The sequence below is a fragment of the Cyprinus carpio genome, chromosome A18 (assembly GCF_018340385.1).
Source record: "Cyprinus carpio isolate SPL01 chromosome A18, ASM1834038v1, whole genome shotgun sequence".
NCBI lineage: Eukaryota > Metazoa > Chordata > Actinopteri > Cypriniformes > Cyprinidae > Cyprinus > Cyprinus carpio.
The window spans coordinates 1,041,929-1,064,668 of NC_056589.1; the positions used below are offsets into that span (position 1 = coordinate 1,041,929).

The 22,740-nt window shown below is 37.4% G+C and overlaps 1 protein-coding gene across 1 annotated transcript; it reads right to left on the reverse strand.

Moving 5' to 3' along the window:
- Positions 1-700: 700 nt before the first annotated feature.
- Positions 701-19,433, reverse strand: LOC109065637 (E3 ubiquitin-protein ligase Siah1). Its single transcript, XM_042774731.1, has 3 exons — positions 19,235-19,433; positions 16,827-16,883; positions 701-2,899 (listed from the first exon to the last, which is right to left on the reverse strand). The coding sequence occupies exons 1-3, from the start codon at positions 19,329-19,331 to the stop codon at positions 2,043-2,045; spliced, it is 1,011 nt and encodes a 336-aa protein (XP_042630665.1). The 5' UTR covers positions 19,332-19,433; the 3' UTR covers positions 701-2,042.
- Between the last annotated feature and the right edge of the window lie 3,307 nt (positions 19,434-22,740).

Here is a 22,740-nt window from a genome sequence, read left to right on the forward strand (position 1 = left end):
CATGAACATAATTTGATATGCTATACTGCAAACAAAGCTGACATTTGATCTGCTTTAATGCGTTCTTGTTCTTGATAACTGTTATACCTGCATGACAGCTCTGGCCTTAAAAAACAAAGAATCATACTAAACACAATAACAAAACTATCCAATTTCAAAAAGAACTGCAAATACCGACATTAACCACAAAAATTCGTAATAAAAAATTTCCACAAAACAAACAAAAAAAAAAAAAAAAACAAACAAACGCCTGTTTAAAGCTGAAGTGTGTAGAAACAGCTATAGGCCATTTGTAGATTGAGCTCCATGAAATATAAATGCTGGCGCTAACTGACCCTAACCAACAACATTGGCTCTACTAATGGCCTGAGCTTGTGGTTTGTCCAAACAATGGTTTTGTCCAAACATGGGAAAGAAAAAAAAAAAATGCAGAAAGCTATTTGCAGATTCATCCTTGCACATTAGGTGATGTTAGCGACACATTTCAGCTTAAACTTTCAGTGAAAATCCTCCCAGGATGTTCATGTCATGAGGACAATACATACCATTAATTCTGATCTTAGTAGTACCATAAGAGGAAACACAGAGCACAACAATAACAGCCCACTTTGTCAACAGTCTTGGTGGAGAGGGAACCAGATGAAGCCAGAATCACAATCAGCTGTAATTTAGAACTAGCAGTGAGAAAATTCACAGAGGGTATGAAAAAGATAGATTTATTTACTGGCAAAATAGAACAAAACAAACAATAAAACAAATAAAATTAGAGATCAGGACTAGCAACAGTACAATGTATCCACAGAGATGTTTGGCTTTGCTTTACCCTATCCTTACAAAAAACAGAAATACAGACATACAAAGAACAACAGCAACAAAAATATCGACTTACAAAAAGAGAAAAGAAGACATTGATGTCTTCTAAATAACAACACTATCTACAAACACTGAAGATTAGCCACAAGGTTACAACAGCCTTTTTTCATTCCATTTTCTTATAAGTCATTACAAAATGATAATTATGACAATAATCTCATTATAATAACTGTATTACTTGCCCCGGTTCCTAGTCTGATATTCCATGCAGTGTTTACTCCAGTGTTTGTAATTGAGGGTTTCCAGGTTAGGAACCGAAACTTCTGATCTCACGCATACTGTACAGCTTGCATCTATCTTTAAGAGTACTTGATATACATGTAAAAAAAAAAAAAAAAAAAAAAAAAAGTGTAGCTTGATAGTCAAAAACTTGACTATTTTTATAACCTGGCTTGATGTGCGTGTGCCAAGCCATCCCTTCAAAAACAAACAGGAGAAACACTGCAGCGACAGGAAGAAACAAACAAGACTTCTAAAATGAAATCTGGACTTGTTATGACTTATCCAGTGGTCATGCACCAATTACCAGAACCTTCTGTATCATACTCAAGGTAGGAAAAAATAGAGAGAGAACAAAAAAAAAGGGGGGGGGGGAGGGGGGCAAGATTAGAATAAAACAAAACCTAATATTTGAACATAAAAGTTAGTGTTTTATCTGAACTGAAATGCAAAACGTCTTGGGAAATAACAACACAACGAACAAAAACTTGCTCTTAGGGTTGCACATTTTGAGCAAACCCACTCCAAAATTTATCAATATTCCCAACCGCCATCCAGCTTGGCGTGCCGTTCCTCAAACCCCCATCCCACATGCCACATTTTCAAATGTCCATTCCACAAACATGGCTTTCCCATACCTTCAAGGGCAATGAATGTTGCTCTCAAAAGTGTAGAATACATTAATTATTTAACTTACATAATATTGTAGCATAAAATTGAGAACCCAGGAGTTCTGGTCGGATGTGCCAAGCTCCAACCAATACGTTTTTTGTTGTTGTTGTTGTTGTTGTTTTGATGACTACTTGGAACGAACAACAGCAAAAAGTTCCCTAGGTTAGCAACTCCCCCGTCTCCCAAGCACAACTCAAGGTATCCTGCGGTGTATTGAAATGTCTGGTTTCATGTTTGTATGCGTGTGTATGCTTTCAAGTATGCGCAGTTGTTAGTCCTCAGCACATGGATATGGTGACGTTGATGCCCAGGTTGCCGTTCTCTGCAAACAGCTGAGCAATAGAGGTGTCAAACACAAGGCAGTCACTATTCATGATGGCGGTGGCAATGCCCTCATGGATGGAACGTGGCGTGGCCTCCCAGGTGAGGCGCCGCCGGTGGCCATTCAACTCCAGCCGGTAGGCAAAGTTTTCTGCCTGTTTCCGTGTGCCGATCAGCTGCACGATAGCAAAGAACTGCTGGTGGCCATCATATTTTTCCTGCTTCTCTAGCACAAGCATAAAATGGAAGCCGAAGCATGACTGCATCATGACCCAGTCCACCGCCCCAGGCAAGTTGATATCTGTGGCCAGGAAGACAATATCCTCACCTTGTAGCGTGGTTATGGACTTGTGCTGGTGCAGCAAGTGGGGCATGACGGCGTCGAGAGATCCCTGCCACTTGCAGGAGGCGCCAGGACAGGGGCAAGAGTATGGCCGGAATTCACAAAGCTCCTCATGTTCAGCCTTGTCGGTGTGCGGTAGGGTGACTTCACAGCCCGATGAGGCATACTTGCAAGGGAAAAGCACTGAGTTGGCCACTTTCTCCATTGCCAAATTGCGTATTGAACCAAGCGGGCCTCTGCAGGTAGGGCAGCAGGTGAGTTTGGGCCGGCAGTTGCTACAAACCAAATGGCCGCCGCTCTGGCACTGCAGGATGGGCGGCAGCACATAGTCAAAACAGACCGGGCACTCGAACAGACTGGCGAGGTCACTGTTGGATGCGGTGGTGCCCGACAAGGCACCTGAGACACGCTGAGAAGGGGGACACTTAGAGGTACCTGTGGGCAGCGCTGTGGCAGTCTGGCGACTCATTTCTAAAGAACAGAGGGAGACAGAGAAGAGAGTTAGCATGGCTAACACAGACAGCCAGAAAGAAATGAAGGAACATGCATTTACAAGGAACATTTCATGACCAGCTTAGCACTAACACCAAATCCAGCAGCAGCTGAACTCCATTATGCTTGACAAACAGAGAATCAGCTGGCATCAATGCAACAACCTAAGCACCTCTGCCTTCCTGAACAACAGTGGAAGACATTTTAAAATGCAGCCTCAAGGTAAAAATGTACATCTGCTGATTCAACACTGGCATGAACTCTAAAATAAAATTATGAAAGAGTTCTGTTCTTCCTGAGTGGCACATAGATATTAGAGGTCGACCGATAGTGGATTTTGCTGATACCGATAGACATGGAAGAAATGTTGTGTGATTATTCCTTAAAAAATAATGTTTGTTTCATTTTAGTAGTAGTAGTAGTAGTAGTAGTAGGCTATGTACATTCTACAAAAAATTAACCGGACTTTTATTTTGACGGGTGAATACCTTTACAGTTCTGTGTATGTGATATGAGGCTAGTTTTACTCAAATCAAATGGTCAGAAGCTCATGAAAGCTCTCTCAGTTCTGGAAATGTTGTTCATGTGTTTACATCCTCATTTAGAGGGACGACGGAAGCTGAAATCCCTGCAAACGTCACACACTCTTCAGTATAAATGAAACCCCGCGTTTGCGGCATTCATTAGTCACGCAGAACATGCAGGATTCATATTTAAATCGACTATTGCGGCTTAATATTAACAGATACAACTCCATATCACGATACAATTTAAGTGTAATGACCTACTTTTGATTAATTCATTCAAAATTTGACCAATTCCATGACATTCCGCGTTAAACTGTGAATTCTGTTTTTATGACTGGATTCTGCGATTCCATCCATATTTTCCGCATCACGGAAATCACAGGGCACTACACAGCACAAGCAAGCACAATGATACTCTCACACTTTAACTGCTTCTATTCTTGAAACTTAATGATTATCCAATCAAAAATAAAAGGAGCAGCGCTGAGTTAGGAGAAACTCACCGTTTTTCAACTCGAGCAGCGGTCTAAAACAGTTATATTTATTCAAAAAACGGACCAAAAGTTCACTCAAGAGTGAACAATGAGGATAGATAAGTTTGAAGTTCGTGTTTAAAAAAAAAAAACGGAGCAAACAGAAAGAGCGATCTATATTATAGCTCTATAAATGCCTACTCATACATGACTTATTAAAGCCAACAGAAAGACAAACGATTTCAGTGAAAAGGTGACTCAATATACAATTCATTAATGTACATAAACAATTATGTCGGGGGCGAATATAATGTCAGATTTTAATGGAAAACTATGCAAATGGCGCTCACGCTTCAACTTTTTTTTAAAAAAGCCCAGACGAAATGAAGAGTGGACTCAGAAGGCCAGAGAGCATGTCTGCTTCAGGAGTGTTCCTATGGCAACAAGCTGCAGCGAAGAAGGGTGTATGTGAATTGGGATGACCTGTGGGGAGAAGTATAGGACTTGGGATGGATTCTTTCCAAAAGGCATGACAAAAGAAGGGTGTGACCCCAGCTGTAATGCCCTACTGCTATTATAACCTACATCTACACATCAGAAGCACAAGAGCAACTGTAAATCAGCACTGGGGAGCAAATTGAAAAAGACTGATTGCAGATTTAACATGGTACATCAATTAAGTGAGAAATAAAGAGACTACAGAACAAAGGAGCAGAGTGGCAGGATCAGAGCACAGTAATTTGTCTCATATTGAGGAATAAGGACAGCGCCAGAAAAAAGGGTGGGGGTGTGGATAGATGACAAGCTGTGTGTGTATGTAGGTGGCTTAGAATCTGCTAGTAAACACATCTGCTCTGATAAAGCCCCAAGTATTTTTAGCTTCCTTACTGAGCAGCTCTCCTAGTATAATAACGGGAGGCCAAAATTAGCCCAAGCAACTACAGCTAGCACTACGGCCTCAATGCATTTCTAGGTTTGTAGTCAAAGACCAGAGGATTAGAAATGCCAACAAATATATATATATGGATGCTAAACATAATTTACACATGTTCCTGGATCAACATCCTTTGGTCCTGGAACATCATTTCTATCAACCATTCAGAGGATCTGCCTCCTGGAGGGCCATCGTTCTGCAGAGCTTAACTCCCAGCACAATTAAAACACATCTGAACCAGCCAATCAAGGTCTTCAGGATTATTAGAAACTTTCCGATAAACTCGTGAATAAACTCTGCAGGATGTTGGCCCACCAGGAGCAGGACTGGACACAACACTGTCTCACATTGAGATATGCGTTTATATCCAGAAAAGTTGTTCAACTGATACAATAGAGAACAAAAGACAACAGATCTATCTGCTTGAAGTTGAGCCAAAAGAGACAGCAGGCCAACCTCCCACTACGACCACAGTACTGAGTGGCTGATGGCTGTTCTGTACGCTACGGTAACAACATTGTTGGCTCCATTAAGCTGACACAGGTTTTACTGACAGCTGAAGAGAGCGCATCTGTAACTATGAGGAAAAAACGTATAAATTATTTGGAAGGACTTAGGGGAAAGCAAAACATATAGGTCCTGGTTGAGTTCCGACGTGAGAGGTTTAGGGGAAAACATAGTGCCGTGAAATGATGAAGTGACTAAGGAGTTTTTTTTATGGACATTGACTTTTATAAGTTGTGCTTGGCAAGAAAAATATGCTACTTCTGCCAGAGCTAAATATTAATCCATCAGAAATCGGTTTCTCGAGGGAGGCAAAAAAGCAATTTGCAAAGCAGCATGTCAAACATCTATGATAGCTCTCTTAAAAATTAAGCTCAAGTAGAGAGCAAAGAGTAATTGTCAATTTGAGAGTGGATGCAAGGTTTAAAAAAACAAAACACAATTGGATTATTCTAGGAAAGATATAATGTATATTGGTCGTTTGCCAATTTGTTTTCTTCAAGTACACGTGCCAAAGGAGTCTAGGAAGCACTCGTGGCGATATTCTATGGCCTATATGGAGACTTGGTTTTAAAAAAAAAAAAAAAAGTGACTTCTACTGAGGACTGTTTGATAACTTCTGGACGTAAAGCAAAGAGTGGTGAGGGCCTTGGTGGCATGGCTGATTTTATTTTGTAAAAGTTCTTCATCTGGGAATCAACTAAGAACTGTGGGCTGTGTCTGTGATTCCCACAGAAGTGCGGAGCTGCTTATGTCAGTGGAAAGTTGCAGGTCCATCAGATCGAACAGGAAATCATTGCACAACCCCAGAGGAAGGGAGTGGTTATATCAGACTTGTTGCAGGTCTTCTAATGGCGTCTAGGAAGACAGAACAAAGCGCAATGGCAATCAACTTGGACCTGCACTTACACACGCTGAAAGCGCAATACCCAAGACGTATTGTGTGTCTCGGTAGACAGTTAGGACAGGTAACTTTATGTACATCAGATTAATGGAGGCAATCAGCAACAAACATCAGCAGTAATGCTGAGGGTAACATCAGCATTAGTGCAGAGTTGGCAAAGCAGGCAGTGGATAAGTCATAGTCAAGCTTTTAATCAAGGCCCAAAATACACCGTGAAAAACAATTTTAGTAGCAAGGTCAACGCAAGTTAACCTGTCAACAGTTACGCTAGCTACTTAAATAAAACACATCTGGACGAAGGCATGGACAATTGAAAAGTCTCTTCCACTAAATAATTTAATGTGAGGCACCTATCATTACGGACAACTGCACAACTTGTTTCATATTCGGCCACAGGAATTTGCATCTGCATGCATATTGTGTCGTTGTTCTGGGCTCCCATAATCTCCAGTCAAAGGTCCACAGAGACAAGAACAAACCCACAATAAGAGCTGAGTAAACAACGCTTTGGTCTACATGGAGGCATGATTATTTGTTATAATACCACCTGATATGAAATTTAATACCAAACGTCTGATGGAAAAACACATTATTAACAAGTTAAATTTAAGACTATTAAGACCTTTATAATACCACCTGATATGAAATTTAATACCAAACGTCTGATGGAAAAACACATTATTTTTCACGAGATATATAATGTAATATTTAATTTGTTAAATGTAAAAAGATATATAAATATATATTGCTGTCAGAAATGCTATTTATTAAGATATACAGCAAACTTTTCATATCGGCATACAATATCCCATTCAAAATAACCCCCACAAAGGTACCACATCACCCGAGATTTCTGGTGGTGTAAAATTTATTCTGAAGCAATATTTTTAATCTGTGTTCTATAAGCCTTTAGATGTATCTAAATGTTAAGATAAATTTTCTTATTATATATTAAATGTATGCATCATATTTCATAACAAATTCTTACAGCTGATCAATAGATTCAATTTACACTAAAGGCTCTATACCAAACAAATTAAATAGTTTACATTACACAATTACAACTGCATGTGGATGATGTTATATGAAATTAAGGTTTTCAAATACAATTTTGAATATACAAATAAGAAATGTTGGGGAAAATACATACTTTTACAAACTTACAAATTCACTTAATGAGTGAGTCATTGAGTCATTCAATTAATTGATTTGTTCAAAACACTGAATCATTCAGTACTTGAAACACTGCTGTATGTTTTGAGATTAGGCAATACTTCTGCTGTGATCTTTGTTTGAAAGTTGGAACCATTTTAGTTGTTGACGGAACAAAACAGTCAATGTTGTATCTAAAATCTAAATATCTTAATTACGTGACTACTTAATTACTTGTTTTTTTAAATTAAAATCAATTTAACATTTGCAATCGTAAGAATATTCTGCAATGGCTCCTTGCCATGGTATGTTGCCTAACTACATGTTATGAATAAAAAACTCAACATTTTTGAATTTTTTACACCTCAATGTATGTTTCTTCTGTGAGTTTCTTGTATGTGTCCCGTTCATCTCTTTTTGCTCATTTCATATGCTCCCTTTGATTTGATTTCTCCATAGAAGTCTCTTACAAAGGAGGCGGACAATAGTATGAGAGCCTAAACAATGTGACACTGATGATACCAGAAATACACTTTCAGTTGCTTAATCGTTGTTTATGTTTAATGTGCGTCAGAAGGATCCATTCTTGTGTTTTGATGCTTTACTTTTTTCGCATTAAGTTCATTTATTCTTACCACTACATAAATGTAATATAGGAACCTACATTACGTACAACTTGCTTTAGAAATACTCGGCCAATAAATTTGGAACGGCGTTTGAATACTTGTGTCCAGTAGTTTTGGGGCTCACATAATTCTTCAGTCAAAGGTCACAGAGATTCAAGCCAACCCAGTCATAAGACCTCAGTAAACAGAAGGCTTTCGGTTCAATGGAGTCTGATTATTTGAAAAACGAGAATATGATGAGGTGGTAACCTCCATCAATTTTCCAGGGTGTCTACAGATATGAACAAGTTAAATTTAACGACTTTTTAAGGACCTTTTAATATCAAACTTGATATGAAATTTTAAACACCCAAAACCTCTGTGGAAAATCACTAGCATTAGATTTTACGTACGTATATGTTAATATTTAATTGTTTAAATGTAAAAAGATCTATATGATATGCTGTCGAAATCCTATTATTAAGATATTACAGAAAATTTTTAATATCAGCATTTACAATTCCCATTCCAAAATAACCCCACAAGGTTACCACATCACGAGATTCTGGTGGGTGTAAAATTTATCTGAAGCAATATTTTAATCTGTGTTCTATAAGCCTTTAGCTTTATATAAAATGTTAAGATACATTTTACACCTATTAAATGTATGCATTCAATTCATATCAAATCTACAGTGATTCAATAGATTCAATTTACACTAAGGCTCTATTACCAAACAAATAAATACTTACATTACAAATTACACTGCAATAATGAGGTTATGAAATTAAGGTTTAAATACAATTTGAAATACAAATAAGAATGTTGGGGGGAAAATACATAATTTTAACTTACAAATTTCAATTAATGAGTGAGTCACTGAGGCATATCAATTAACGGATTTGTCAAAAGAGCTGAATCATTCAGTAAAGAACACTGTATGTTTGAGATTGAGCAATACGTTGCGTGATCTGTTTGGAGTGGGAACCATTTTAGTTGTTGAGACGGAACAAAAACAGTCAACTGTGTATCTAAATCTAAATAATCTTAATTAGTGACTATTAATTACTTGTTTTTTTTTTTTAATTACAATCAATTTAACATTGCAATCGTAAGAAGATTCTGACAATAAGCTCCCTTGCCATGGTATGTTGCCTTAACTACATGTATGAATAAAAACTCAATTTTAATTTGACCTCAGTATGTTTCTTCTGGGAGGTTCTGTAGGTGTCACGTTTCATCTTTTTGCTCATGTCATATGCTCCTTTGATTTGATTTCTCCATAAAGTCTCTTACAAATGCTTTACTTTTTTTTTTTCACGTAAGTTTTAAATAGGAAATTTGACTGGCCGGGCAAGTAAAACTTTCTAGACATTTTTCAGTAAACTTGCATTTAAACTAGCTAGAAGTTGGTCAGCTAAACAATGTCAGCATGCAGTAACTACAGCGGGGGTGGAAGGAAAACAAATCTGTCTGGTTCAATTATTGTAAGGACACGTGTCCAATCAGACTGGAGAATTTTTTGCAGTAATGGGGACTGAAAATATTTAAGACCCATGAATCGAATTTAAGATTTTACGGACTCAAGGCCCCTGTTTTCAATGACATCAGAGAGGAGGTCCTTGCCTTAGAACAGATAAATGGCAAATGTAGGCACATCTCAAATATTCTTAATTTTTACTGATGAATTCAAAACATCAAAACTGCCAACCCTAAGTTTCTCATGCCTAGGGCATGAGGGCATGAGCTAAGGACCTCCACATGTCACAGTAAGAAATATGTACTGGTTTCTGACGAGGACGAGACATAGAGATGTGTTGCTTGAATTACCACAAATTTAATTTTAAACATTTTCCAAAAAATTCAATATTTTTAATTCACCTTGCAACAATCAAACTTTAATAACTGCACATAATAGTAAAAACCTGGTTTAAAGTTAATTTAAGGGCACTGATTAAATAACCACAAAAAATAAACAAAAACAAAATAATCACAAAAACAATAACAATATAAAAATAAACTAATAATTCTAAAACAACTTTTATAGATAATAAAAATTTCCAGATAATACAAAGTTCCATAACCTCTTTTACAAACATTCACATTAATTTGAAAACACTTGAATAGAGTTTCTTACAATACAACATGTTAAAGTGAGAGGAACAACCATCTAGTATCCATTTGCAGCCTCTAAAAATGTTGATTCCGCTAATTAATGGACATACTTCAGTAGATAAAAGAGGATTAGCAAAACCAAGTTTTTTTTAAACTGTGGCTTGGTGTTTAATCAGGTACTGTTATAATGTGGTTCTGGACGCTAGGACTTCATGGAGATGTTTGTGGGTTCAAGCGCTTTGTTCACTCAGTAGGTGTTACCATTGGATTTAAACTTGTTTGCAGTCTCTGAAAATGTGGTTAGTGGTTCTTGCAACATTCTGTAATGCGGAATTAATTTTATTTCTGAGATCTGAAAGCACTCCCTCAGAGTGGACAATGCAAGTTTTGTGGGTTATTAAGATTTATGCATTAAAATTTGGACTGTCTCTTTCAATTCTTATATGTGTTATGGAAACAAGCTCGTACAGTACTAGGGATGTCAACGATTAATCGATGATCAATTAATTGTCGGTAAGAGATTGCAATCGATTAAACCTATCGATGCGTCGAATAAGATATTTTAATTTTGGGCTGCGTTGGCAGCTCATGCCAAAAACACTGCGAGCAGCTGTGCGTGATGGTGACGGGCATAGAATGCATGTCATTCATTCATAATGTACAAATTAAGCTTTTAATGTATTTAAAACATTAAAAGTACATTAAAATAGAAATACACAAAGTTCTAATAATGGAAAACAATAGAAATGTAGTAACTACGTAATTTCACCCCAGTAATTGTTCATAATTGGGGCTCTTGCTTGCAGGGCTCCAGGACAAAGGACAGAAAGCTATTTCATTCGAAAACGTGTTAATTTGGTCATACGACTATTCTTGTGGCCAATGCCCATGTTTCATTAACTTTGTTTCTTAAAGCGGATACTCCCATCCAAAATGAAAATTTCTACTTTTAAAAGTGAAAATTGATAATCAATACCACTATGTCGTTTTTTTCCCAAACCCGTGTTAAAAGATGGCAGGTGGTGATATTCTGACGACGCCTTGCATACCTTTAATGGCCTTGACACTGTTATTTATTGGCATGTCTAGCGGACATCTCAAGCCTCCAGGTTGTTCATCCAAATATCTTAAATTGTGTTTCAACAGACCAAACTGATCTTTTACGAGGTTTGGAACAAAAACATGAGAGTGAAAGTGATTAATGACAAAATCTTCATTTTGGGGGGGGGACAAAGTATCCTTAAACAACCCTGATTTAACTAAAATGAGGGACCAAATTAATAAATCGAACAAATTCCTAAATTTCGAAATTCACATTTTACAATTATTCCTGTAAGAGAAACAAACTTTTATACCACACACTAGTCATAATCAGACCTTATAATTTGTAAATTAAAAGTTGCTGGAATCCAACAAAGCAATAAAGGTGCAGTGACCGACTTACTGACCCCATATTTTTTTGTTTTCCCGGAGCATTCAATAATGTCACTAAACGGTGATGCCCCAAGCTATTTAAGAGCATATTTCACACGTTTCTGCATGGACCTAGGACAGGGGCACAAGTCTTCAAGCCATGGGACAAAATGGGATGCTTTTAAAGGAAAATGTACAACCTAAGTAATAGGGCCTATATATATATATATATATATATATATTTTTTTTTATATATATATATATTAAACACGATATATATACTGACCTTAAATATATAGTTTACCTGCTTACCCCAGGGCATCCAAGGATGTAGGTTGACTTTGTTTCTTCAGTAGAACACGAAATTATGAATCTGAGCTCCAACTCGTGCAGTTTGCCTCGGAGTATAACGGCATGGCAAATTGTAACAAAAAAAGTATGGAAAAAAAAACATGCACAAGTGGACCATTGACACTATTAATCTCAATTAGGAGTGTCAATGGTCCATTTAAGAGATAGGTGGCAGTAATGCACTTATTAGTCTGTGATCTGACATGATGAAGAGAAGATGAAGATGAAGAAGATGAAGATCAATGTGTAATAAAATGTCCTGACATGGGGTTATAATTTGGATTTGTCTGTGCATGTTTTTTTGGGTTTTCATAGATTTTGTTACCATTTGCACTCATGCATTGCTCGACTATGAGGGCTGCAACGGCCTGGAGCTAAAAATCATAATTTGTATTCTACTAAAGAATCAAAGTCACCTACATCTTGGATTGCCTGGGGGTAAGAAAGCAGATAAACATAAAATTTTCATTTTGGGTGGGAACTAGCCCCTTAATTAAGCTAACAGATTTAAAACAGAAGTGTGGCATGGCACTCAAACAAGTTCACAGAAAGGGAAAGGATGACAACGGCGCATTATGTTTGTTTTCTTTATTTCGAAAGTACACATCTTCTGTTTTTATTGTGATGTGTGCAAAAATAAAAGTAACACTTTTGTGTGGATTATATCTTACTCAAAACATTGAGTTTTTTTAAATGATTCAGCTGTTCAATCATGCTTGCGCACTTTCAGCGTGCACACACCCCTACCAAAATTCGTAGCAAATCAAACTTCCTTACGCCAGTCTGTTTCATTATCAAAATAAAAAATGCAGGTCAATCAAACATATAAAAGGTTAGGATGATCTTTTCCGTCTATATCTTGAATGCATCGTACAGTACAACCTAGTTTACATTATAAATAGTATTTTAACATTCAAATACAAAATACGTTGAATATATGGGAAACATTTGTTGATTTTGTGTCCAATAAGACCGTGAAGCAATAACCTCCAAATACATCTTGCCAACCCAGCGCTTGCTTTCGTCATAAGTATGCACTTTTGCACTGCTGAACGATCTAATTCACTGGCACCAAATATCGATATTTCATTCATGGAAGCCAAGTAATAGATTAATAAATCTCTAAATAGATTTCCCTGCTCCCAGCGTCGGCTACTTCACATGGCTCCTCGAGGTGATGCTCTAACACATGAATGAGGGAAACATGAAGATAAGTTAGCACTCAATACCTGTCAAAAACACCGGTATAACATCTCAACAGATGTTGTCTAAAGTAAAAAGTAACACAGTTCAGAGAAAAAAAACGGGATGCATTCTGTATATTGATGCATGCAGCTCTGAACGGGACACGTATCCTTAAACATGCTGCTGCTTGTCATAAGGGAAAGTTCAACCAAAATTTTAATTAAGTCATTATTAATCACTTCAGTTGTCCAACCTGTGTTAATTTCTTTCTTGTGCTGAACGCAAAAGTAAGATATTTTGGGTAACCCAACAGGTGCTGCTCACATTAACTTTGACAGAAGGGGGAAAAAATACTATGGAAGTCACTGGGGACAGCAGCTGTTTGGTTACCAACATTCTTCAAAATAACTTATGTTCAACAGAAGAAACAAACTCATTCAGTTTTAAAATAACTTGCTCCTCGAACTGAAGGGATCCCCCGAATTTGGTGGAGATCCGCCACCGCGTTTGCGAGATAGCAACACCAACCAACATTATTTAGTATTTATTGGCTTAAAAACAAGATGCAAACACTCAGAATATTGTACCTGGTGGGGACTGCCCAATGCAAACATGAAACATATGCCATTACCTATATTGTACTGTGGTACAGTTATGGAGGCCCTTCATAATGCAGAGGTCAACTGCCTGCTCTGCCAATAATTAACACTGGCCCTATAGTATGCAGTGTTTCATAAACAGCTGTTTTACTAAATTCTGCTGAGGTGAAATTCAGTGCTGTCCTGTATTATGATATGTATAGTATTGTTGCCTCTGTATCGTGATACATATCGTATTGTGACTTTGCTGGTGATACACAGCCCTACTATATATAGATTCTGTTTATGTATATACTAGGGCTACACAATTAATCAAAATTAAATCACAATTAGGCAGAAGCTGCGATTGTCATGCGTATCTTTCAGTGAAGCACGGTTCTGTGATCAGCAGTAAATCTCAATCCAAAGTCCAGAGGGCACCCTCACACAAAAAACCCAAAAATGCCCCGAAGAAGAAATCCAGGAAATGCCTATCAAAAAATTTTGCTTTGATTCAATGTGACTGAAAAACATTGATTCAATAGCCGCTTTTCCACTGTCGGGCCAGTGCGAGCCAGGACTTAAAATGGGCCCCAGAGGGCTAATAGCCTCGGGCCAGTAGCACGAGGCCAGAATAGCGCAGCGTTTCCACCGTCGGGCCATAAGCTCCGCCGCGCGTCACTAAAACCCACCCTTTACACGCCTCTCAGGAACAACGTCACGCAACCCCATCGTTTCACCAACAAAGAGAAGTTATCAGAAAACTAAGAAATAAGTCACGGGAACTAGCGCGATCACAAAACGAACACGATAACAGCGGCCTTTTGTTTGTATGCTTTGTTAAATATTCAAATTCAAAAGCATCGATGTTTTACTGGCTATAGAATAAGTGATACATTGATCATAATGAATCAAGTTATCAGAACTCAAAATTAATCACATAGAAATAAATTTATTTCTATTTTATTTTTTTATTTTTAACGCTTATGAAAATAGCAAGCTTATTCAGTCGAGACTGTTTCTGTTTATTTGTAGCCACAGTAGCCTACATACGTCACATTAAGAATGAATGATAATAACTATTTCTATAAAAGCTCCCGAACAAAAATCATTATTATATTTTGATGACATGCTACGCGGAGCTAAACTCTCGAGACGAGACTTATGACAGATAAAATATGTTAATAAATAAATACACAATTGTGATAGAGAATAAGAAGCTGACGTCTGATTTCTTCAAGCGGTCACATTTACCACGTTTATTATGGTAACATTAATGTTTAGCGTCTTTTACATCTTTTACATCGCTTTTAAATATTTCTGTCTTTTATGATGATTATTAGGGGTGGTTAATCTGTCTGATTTCCCGATTCGATTCGATTACGATTATTGAAGTCCCGATTCGATTACAGTCGATTTTCGATTATTAACGATTCTCGATTAGCGATTATTGATTTTCCACGGCACAGCATTAAACTAAAAAACACTACAAAGTGATTGCAGTATTAAAAAAAAGTCAGCTACTGAATTACTTAACTCTTTTATTGAGTAACAACAACTCAAAGCACTTTCTGTGTCGCGTAGTTATAACTTCAGAATTATTTGTATGTAGCTTATGTTCTGTAGAACACAGAAATGAATACATCACTGTGTTGTGACTCATCAAGTTGAACTAAACAATAACAAATAAATGAAAAACTTATTTCCTTAAATATCAGAACCAACATGCCTGTGAAAGTGGACAATTTTCTTCTAGAAAGACAAGCGTGTTCGGGTGGGAAGACTGCCGGGTTGCAGTCGAGAAACATGTCAGGAAAAGGGTTTTCTCCACCTGAACGCAATCTTTCTAGAAAAAGAAATAATATTCATCTTAAGAAAGACAAAATGAACATTTTGAACAACTTACTGTAGCTTCAGCTTATATACTGTACTGTGAACCTACAGTGACAAATGCAACACACACTAACTGTGAAGGCAATCAAGTTGTACTAAACATTCATAGCTTTCTGGAATGAACCCGAATTCTTATGGAGGAAGACCGGCTGGTCAGCATGTTGTGGCGATGATTGTGCTAGTTATAGTTGAGACACATTTCTGTGTGTCGAACTGTGTGGAGTGATGTGAAGGAATGCGGACGTGAAATTGAGCAGCTCCTCATACAATCTGGAAAAGGGTGTTTAGATAACTCATGTACAGTGACGACACAAAACGGTCGGAGCCTTGAGTAACTTATACAGTAGCAAGTGTGCATACAGTTTAAATGTGTCTGAGCGATTACAAAACCTGTTGTCCAACAAAGATATTATGTATTGACGTGCTTTTTCTCCATTTAACTTCATAAAGTTTCAAATAAATTATTTTGAGATCAGATGTGGTTGTATCACAGAATAACGGCAGAATCATACTATTTTATAGCATTATAACAGGGATAAAGGCTATGGTCGATTACCATTGCCATTTATAATGATAACTTAAAAATAAATGGACACAAAATAAATAATATAAAATAACTCAAAATAAAGAAATAAAAATAAAAAAAATATAAAACTAACAAAACAACTATAAAAAAACATAAAGAAACTAAAATATTCTTTATTCTTTATGAAAATTACCCAGATTGCTTGAAGACCCAGCCAGTATTTTGTGCAATAGCTTGTTATGGTCTTCATGTTCTCAGTCAATATTCTTAGCTGTGTTTTATTCAGCTACAGCCTGATCACATGGATAATCTATGTCCATAATTTTCGTTGATTTCCTGGGCATACAATCCTACTATAGCATATGGGGGAAGTTTCTGAACGCAAGGGCGCTCCGGCTTTTGTCATGAGAAAATAGTGTGGTCTGCGTAGTAACCCTATGCTGCTCCACCGAAAGTAAGGTGATTGGCGATTAAATACTGTCAATCCAAGAAACAGCTTCAATGACTAAATGCACATGACAATCGCGATTAATTGTGCAGCCCTAGTATATACTGTATTCTGTATATAGTACCAGTCAAAAGTTTGGACACACGAATGGGAAAGTATCCAAACTTTTGACTGGTACTGTACTATAATATACACAAAGAATATCGCCCAATATATCAAAATCGGCATTTTTTAATCCCTAATATCGGTATCAGTCTCCAAAAAACCCAAATCGGTTGTGCTCTAACTGAATACTTGCCTTCGTCCATATGATTTCCAAGTACGTCTTTCTTCTTTCCTTGAAATGTGTGGACCTCTGGAAATGATAGAGAATGCAAAAGAGAGAGGAGGTTTGGTTAGTCTTGTAACAGACAATGAAAAAAAACAGAGGTGAAATTCAGGTCTCACAGCTAGTCAGTTTGTTCATTGCTTCAACCAAAAAAAAAAAAAAAATGTTCCCCATGCTGTTTAAATGTCACTAAGCTCCCACACTAACTAACGACAAACTACTTAAGTGTTTGAAAATTTCCTTCTTAAAACATTGTTCTTAGATGAGAATGACTTTCTAAACATCAACATAACACTTTTGTTTTTTTGTTTTTCTATAGCAACTGGGCAATAAAATTATGATAACAAAAGAATCAATGAAGCTGGTAAACAATACAGTTACAAAACAGTTAGAACAGAGTACTTTCTTCATGCCGTAGTATTTGAGAAAACAGACACACCCCTCCAAATTACCTCTTTTTAGTGGCCCTATGAATAAACAGCTTTGTACAGTTTTATCTTTTCTAATGTAAAGCCTGTTAAAGCAGATGCTCATGGTGGGCAGGGCTAATGCACAGCACAATAACGTCTGGGCTTCACAATGATTTCTCCACATTAGGCCACACTTCAATATTTCATCAGAAGCCATATGAAAATGTAAGGTCGATCAATATGCATAAAAGTATCTGGTGAAAATAATTCAGCAGTTTAAGAGATGTAGAAGTCCAAATCTGGCAGATGGTCAATAGATTGGATCAGCATGACCAAAAGCCAACAAGGACTTAAAAGCTGAAAACGCAATTTTGTTTTGATATCAACAATCGTAATTGACTCAGCTGCTAGTATGAGATGCTTATATTAAGTTATGAACCCTTTGCATGATCGTCATACAGTGCCCTGTCTCGATGTACCAAATCTCAGGGCCAATTCTATGTCATACAGAAAACTTATGCAAGAGATTTGGCTTGAGGAAGAAAAGAAAAATAACTCTAAATGTGGATGAGATAAAGGCACAGAAATGTCACTATAAGTAGTTGACAAATGGTCATTGATATTTTTTGAACATTTAGGATTTTTTGAAGGTGATTATTTGAACGGAAAAATGTATGCTTTTTTCAGATGCTTGTAACTATCCACCAGTTTTTAAGCAACATTTAATTTTAATAGCTACATAATTTTGACCCCCAAAAATGCTCGATACAATTATAACAATGCACTGTAGACATTTTATTAAAATACTATGGACATTTTTAAAATTACAAATTAATTGTTTTATATTATAAACATTTAGACCAAGGTGTCTTTTTTTGGAAAATTTATTTTTCAAACAAAATAAAATTGTATTTTATTGAAATTCTGCTATTCAGTTCACTGAAGAGGCTACATTTTTAATTAATCTCAAAATTGTATAATTAAATTGAGAAGTTTAAATAGATGATAAAGTGCAGATTGCATTTTGTTATTTCCTGATGAAATAAAAAAAACAAGTTTTAAAAAAGTAGCCTATATTTATCAAGGGATAATGAAAACGTGTTATGTCAACTCCCCATATACAAAGGCACAGGACGAAACCACATGATCTTCCAGTCTGTGAGTCAAAAGTTCCCTGAGCAGATAGACGAGTCACAGCTTGCCCTCACTGTACATCACCACTTTTAAAAGTTCAACCCCCCACACCCCCCCAACCCAAAAACTCATTTGTTTATCTCTAGTCTACACTAATTACACTACTAATGGCGTGAACAGAAAAGCACAGCTGATTACAAGACACTGGAACAATGCACACAGCAGATCTGATGACAGCTTCATTGAAGCCGCCGCTTCCATGCCACAGACTCAAGCTTTCCCGCAAACACACCAAATGCACAAGAAAAAAAAAAAAAGCAAGAATTGGAGGGATATAAGCATTTTAAAACAAACAGAGAAAAGAAAATAATCAGTGTTGTCTCTGTAAATAGAAAACTTTCCCTTCTTTGTCCACAGTAGAAAGCACAGCAATGTTTATCAGAGGACCAGCAACTGTGTGAATGGCTTGGTTTTCTTATTTGTACACAAAAAGGGTAGAGCTACATATGAATACGTTTTATAATGCATTGATTTTTTTCCTGGTTTATGCCATGTCAAAACTGTACTCAGTGTTATATGTCCCATACAATGGAAGTGTTTTGTCCAATGTGTTTTTGGGACTCATATGACTTTCATGGTTTTGGACAAAACAGTTTAAAACACTCTTTTTGCATTTCACAGTAGGTTTGAAATGACATGGCAGGTTAGTAAAGAAATGAAATAGAGCTTTCAGTTTTTTTAGCAAACGTTAACACAGACCAATGAAAGGGTCTTCCTCTCAGTTTGCTAAAGTTAGTGGTGGAGTAGAAAACAATGTGAGCATGGTTCTGTTACCTTTAGGTTTACTAGTCGTTCTGGCCGCTATGCAAGAGAAGAGCTTGAGCACTCCCTTCCATGAGTACACAGGCTGTAGTCTAATAGAGGCCGACATAGGGAGAAGATTGACACTACATTATGCTCTTTTCATAAAAAAAGGTCCCATATGAGAGGGTCCCTACTTTCCCGTTTCACGCTTGTTTTCCTACAGTCTTCTTAAACCCCAGCGTACGATGGAAACACAGTTCAACAGATCTCCTAGGGCCACGGTAAGGTATCCCCACCCCGACCCCCCAAAGGAGGAAGGGATGAGTCCCAAACACCTACAACTCACACAATCTGCATAATTCCAGCCGCCGATCCTCAAAGTGTGCAGAGCAGAAGGTTTGTGTTTTTAAATACTTTTTTCTTCAATAAAGTACAGTCCCAGGATAAGCACAAAGAAAGGTTGGTAGAGCAAAAAGTGTCGGGGGGTAAGGATTCGCTGTAATCCAGGAATGTTTCTTACAACAAGTAGACCAGTTTCCAGTGCCTGAAAGAGGACTTCAGCAGCAATCTCCAGAAAGAGGGAAAAAAAACTAAAAACAGGGGTGGTAAGTAGTTCCCCTCTAAAAGCACATTCCAGGAACTCATTTGAGAAAGACCACTCCAGGACTTTTGGAGTACGCTGTTAGCTCTCCAAGTGAAGAAAACGGAGAGGGAAGAAACACGCTGTTTGCACAGAGGAGCAAACTCTCAGAACGACCACAGAAAGAAGGAGAGAGTCCCGCCTGCACAGTCACCGCAGTTGCCTGTAGGATGAGGAGTCAAATGTCAGCCTGAAGTCAGCATGCTCGCTCTCTTTGGTTCTCTCTCTTTCAGGGAAGTAGGAGGAGGAGGAGTGGGACCGGTTCAAGGGCCCTGCCGTTTCAGGTTACACAGCTCCTCCTCTTGCCACTCTGCCTCTGACTCCTATTCACATTGCCCAAGACAAAGAGAGTTTTTACAGCATGGCACCTTATTGACAGCCGGCAACTCAACGATCACACATGCTGCTCATAAACAGCACTAACAAAACCATAAATACAGAGCAATGCAGCTTTAAAGGCACGCTTAATGGCTTGATAAGTAAAGAGCGAGAGAGAGAAGGTGGCCACACTACAACAAATACAATATCAGCAATCTTAACTGTTATAATGAAGCTCAAAGCGTAGAACCACATCATACACCATTAAATATCACCTCTCACCACTCCCCAAAATACACCAGCGCATGGCCAACATGCTTAAATAAGGCTGATAAAAACAATCTTGACCTTTCTGCTCTTGAAACTGACATTAAGCCTAGACAACAACCACCGTTTGTGGTTCAGTGTGACACTACAGGCGCTCTGACTGTCATGGTGTACCTTTGGTCCCGACCCTCGCCTCTGTCAAAACATGCCCTGTAGATTTAGCTAGTGATAACATGGCAACCAAAACCTTAAATTCCACAAAGCTGTGCTTACGAGATCTCGTATTAAAAATCCTTGCCATTATAATCAAAACAAATGAGTTCGTCTTTAGGTTCTTCAGACAGCCTTTTCCTATTTATGTATAAACATCTGTTAGTAATTTTAAATATAACAATGGAAACGATGGACCTATAAAAGAAATGAAGCCTTTGAAATTATCAAAGACCATTTGCCAAGTCTTTTGTTCCAGTGTTGCTACATTATCATTTGAAAGGGAAGATGTGACGGTTAACACAGATAATGGGATTTTTTCATCCTACCTCATACACAGTGTGACTGAAATACCTGCAGGGCATCCTGTTCTGTGTTAAAGGTACTCTATTGTACTTTCTCCCCCAACTTGTCTGCACGGATACAAGGAAAAACACATTTGCCATGTCTATGACCAAATAAATAAATAAATAAATAAAACAGAAGTATTTGGGCGAAAAGGGAAAAAATATTTTAGACACTGTCATATGACAACAAACATGGCTTCTTTGAATGTTGTTGTTTGAACTTAAAGGTAAGACTTAATTTGTTTAAATATTCAGTATTACATCAGAATACAAAAAATAATTGTGATATTTGTAATATCAAGTTTAATTTCCTTAAATATGTTCATTCTTTCTTTTCTTCATTACAATATTAACAAACATATTAATTTTAAAATTCAGAAACTGAAAACAATCACAGAAATGGTAGTTCATACTCCTGACAGTTTTTTTCTCTTTTTTTTCAGTTCTGTATTGAATTGCATCTTTTATGTTTTTATATGTTGTTGCCAAAATTATACATCCATTGTGCCAAAGTGCCATATAACCCATACATAATCTTCTATACTCAAAAAATACCATAAAGCAAAAAAAAAAAAAAAATGCACCATGTGCTCCACACTGCCCTCATTGGTCACAGCAGAATGATTTGATAATTTGTACAAACTCCAATCAATACAGGGCAAGACTTGTAAACAAAAAGGGTCTGAGGGCAGGGCACAGATTCTGCCCCAGCATTTCCATCTAAATGAGGGGGCTCAGGCATGATATTTACCATGCAGGTCATGTGCTCCGGGTAGAATAAACACCAGAGCTCTACTCCTCCATAGCCAGGTGCAAAACAAGTGGAATTATTTCAGTGGAAAATAACTTATGAAAAAAAGTTCACATATCACTCATGGAATCTACAATTATTCTTCAGCAGTGTGTTTTACTTAGATAAAGCTTTTTGCCCTGAACCTGCCTTAACAGATGGCCTTTACACACTCCAAAACCAATGTAAACACATGCGCCGACAACAGGACATTCACAGCGTATATCGCATTTAATTCAGTGCAAATATCAACACCATAAACAATCCAATCCATACAATAAACTGAACTTTGTATGTCAGAGATAAGTTCAGTGCTAAGATAAAGTTTATCCTCCATGGGCTATAATTTTATTGCACATTACTATGACCACACCGCCTTCTTGACCATCTTTGACACGTTTGTCTCCAATTGGGCCATTCACTTCAAAAATGAAACAGAAGCGTCTCCATCTGAAGACAAACAGGAGGAAATGAAGCATAAACATCACACTTCATTAGCGATTCTAAATCTCCCATCCATTATCCTCTTGCTCATCTCCAAGAGATCTTCTCCACGGACAGAGTCCATTAGTGCTCTATCCTGTAACTTTATATACAGCTTGAGCTCTGGGCAGGGGGGATGTTAAGGTAACCTGCAGCTAAACCATTCAATGTGCTGTGGGCACCCTAGACAAACAATAAGGCATTTGTGTTGTTATTTCCATTTACGTTAGAGAGTTTGAGTCTCTGTACAGTGTCACATACAAGAGCCTGTCATTTTCAATCATCTTCACATGCCACAAAATGTCAGATCGTTTGCAAATTAAAGTGTTGCCTATATTCACATGCTGAAAAGCATACTTTGACTTGTCCTTAGACACTGCAAATCAACATGCATACATGACACACAATCAAAAACATTAGCATGTTCTGTGCACTTTTGCGAGGCAAAAAACCTGAGAGCCCAGGCACAATATCTAAAGTT

Excerpts from the sequence above, each read along its gene's own strand:
- LOC109065637 (XM_042774731.1), bottom strand. The coding sequence starts at position 19,331 with ATGTCGGCCTCTATTAGACTACAGCCTGTGTACTCATGGAAGGGAGTG. Across the intron at positions 16,884-19,234 it reads AACGACTAGTAAACCTAAAG|AGGTCCACACATTTCAAGGA; the intron begins GTAACAGAACCA and ends TATCATTTCCAG. Across the intron at positions 2,900-16,826 it reads TGGAAATCATATGGACGAAG|AAATGAGTCGCCAGACTGCC; the intron begins GCAAGTATTCAG and ends TCTGTTCTTTAG.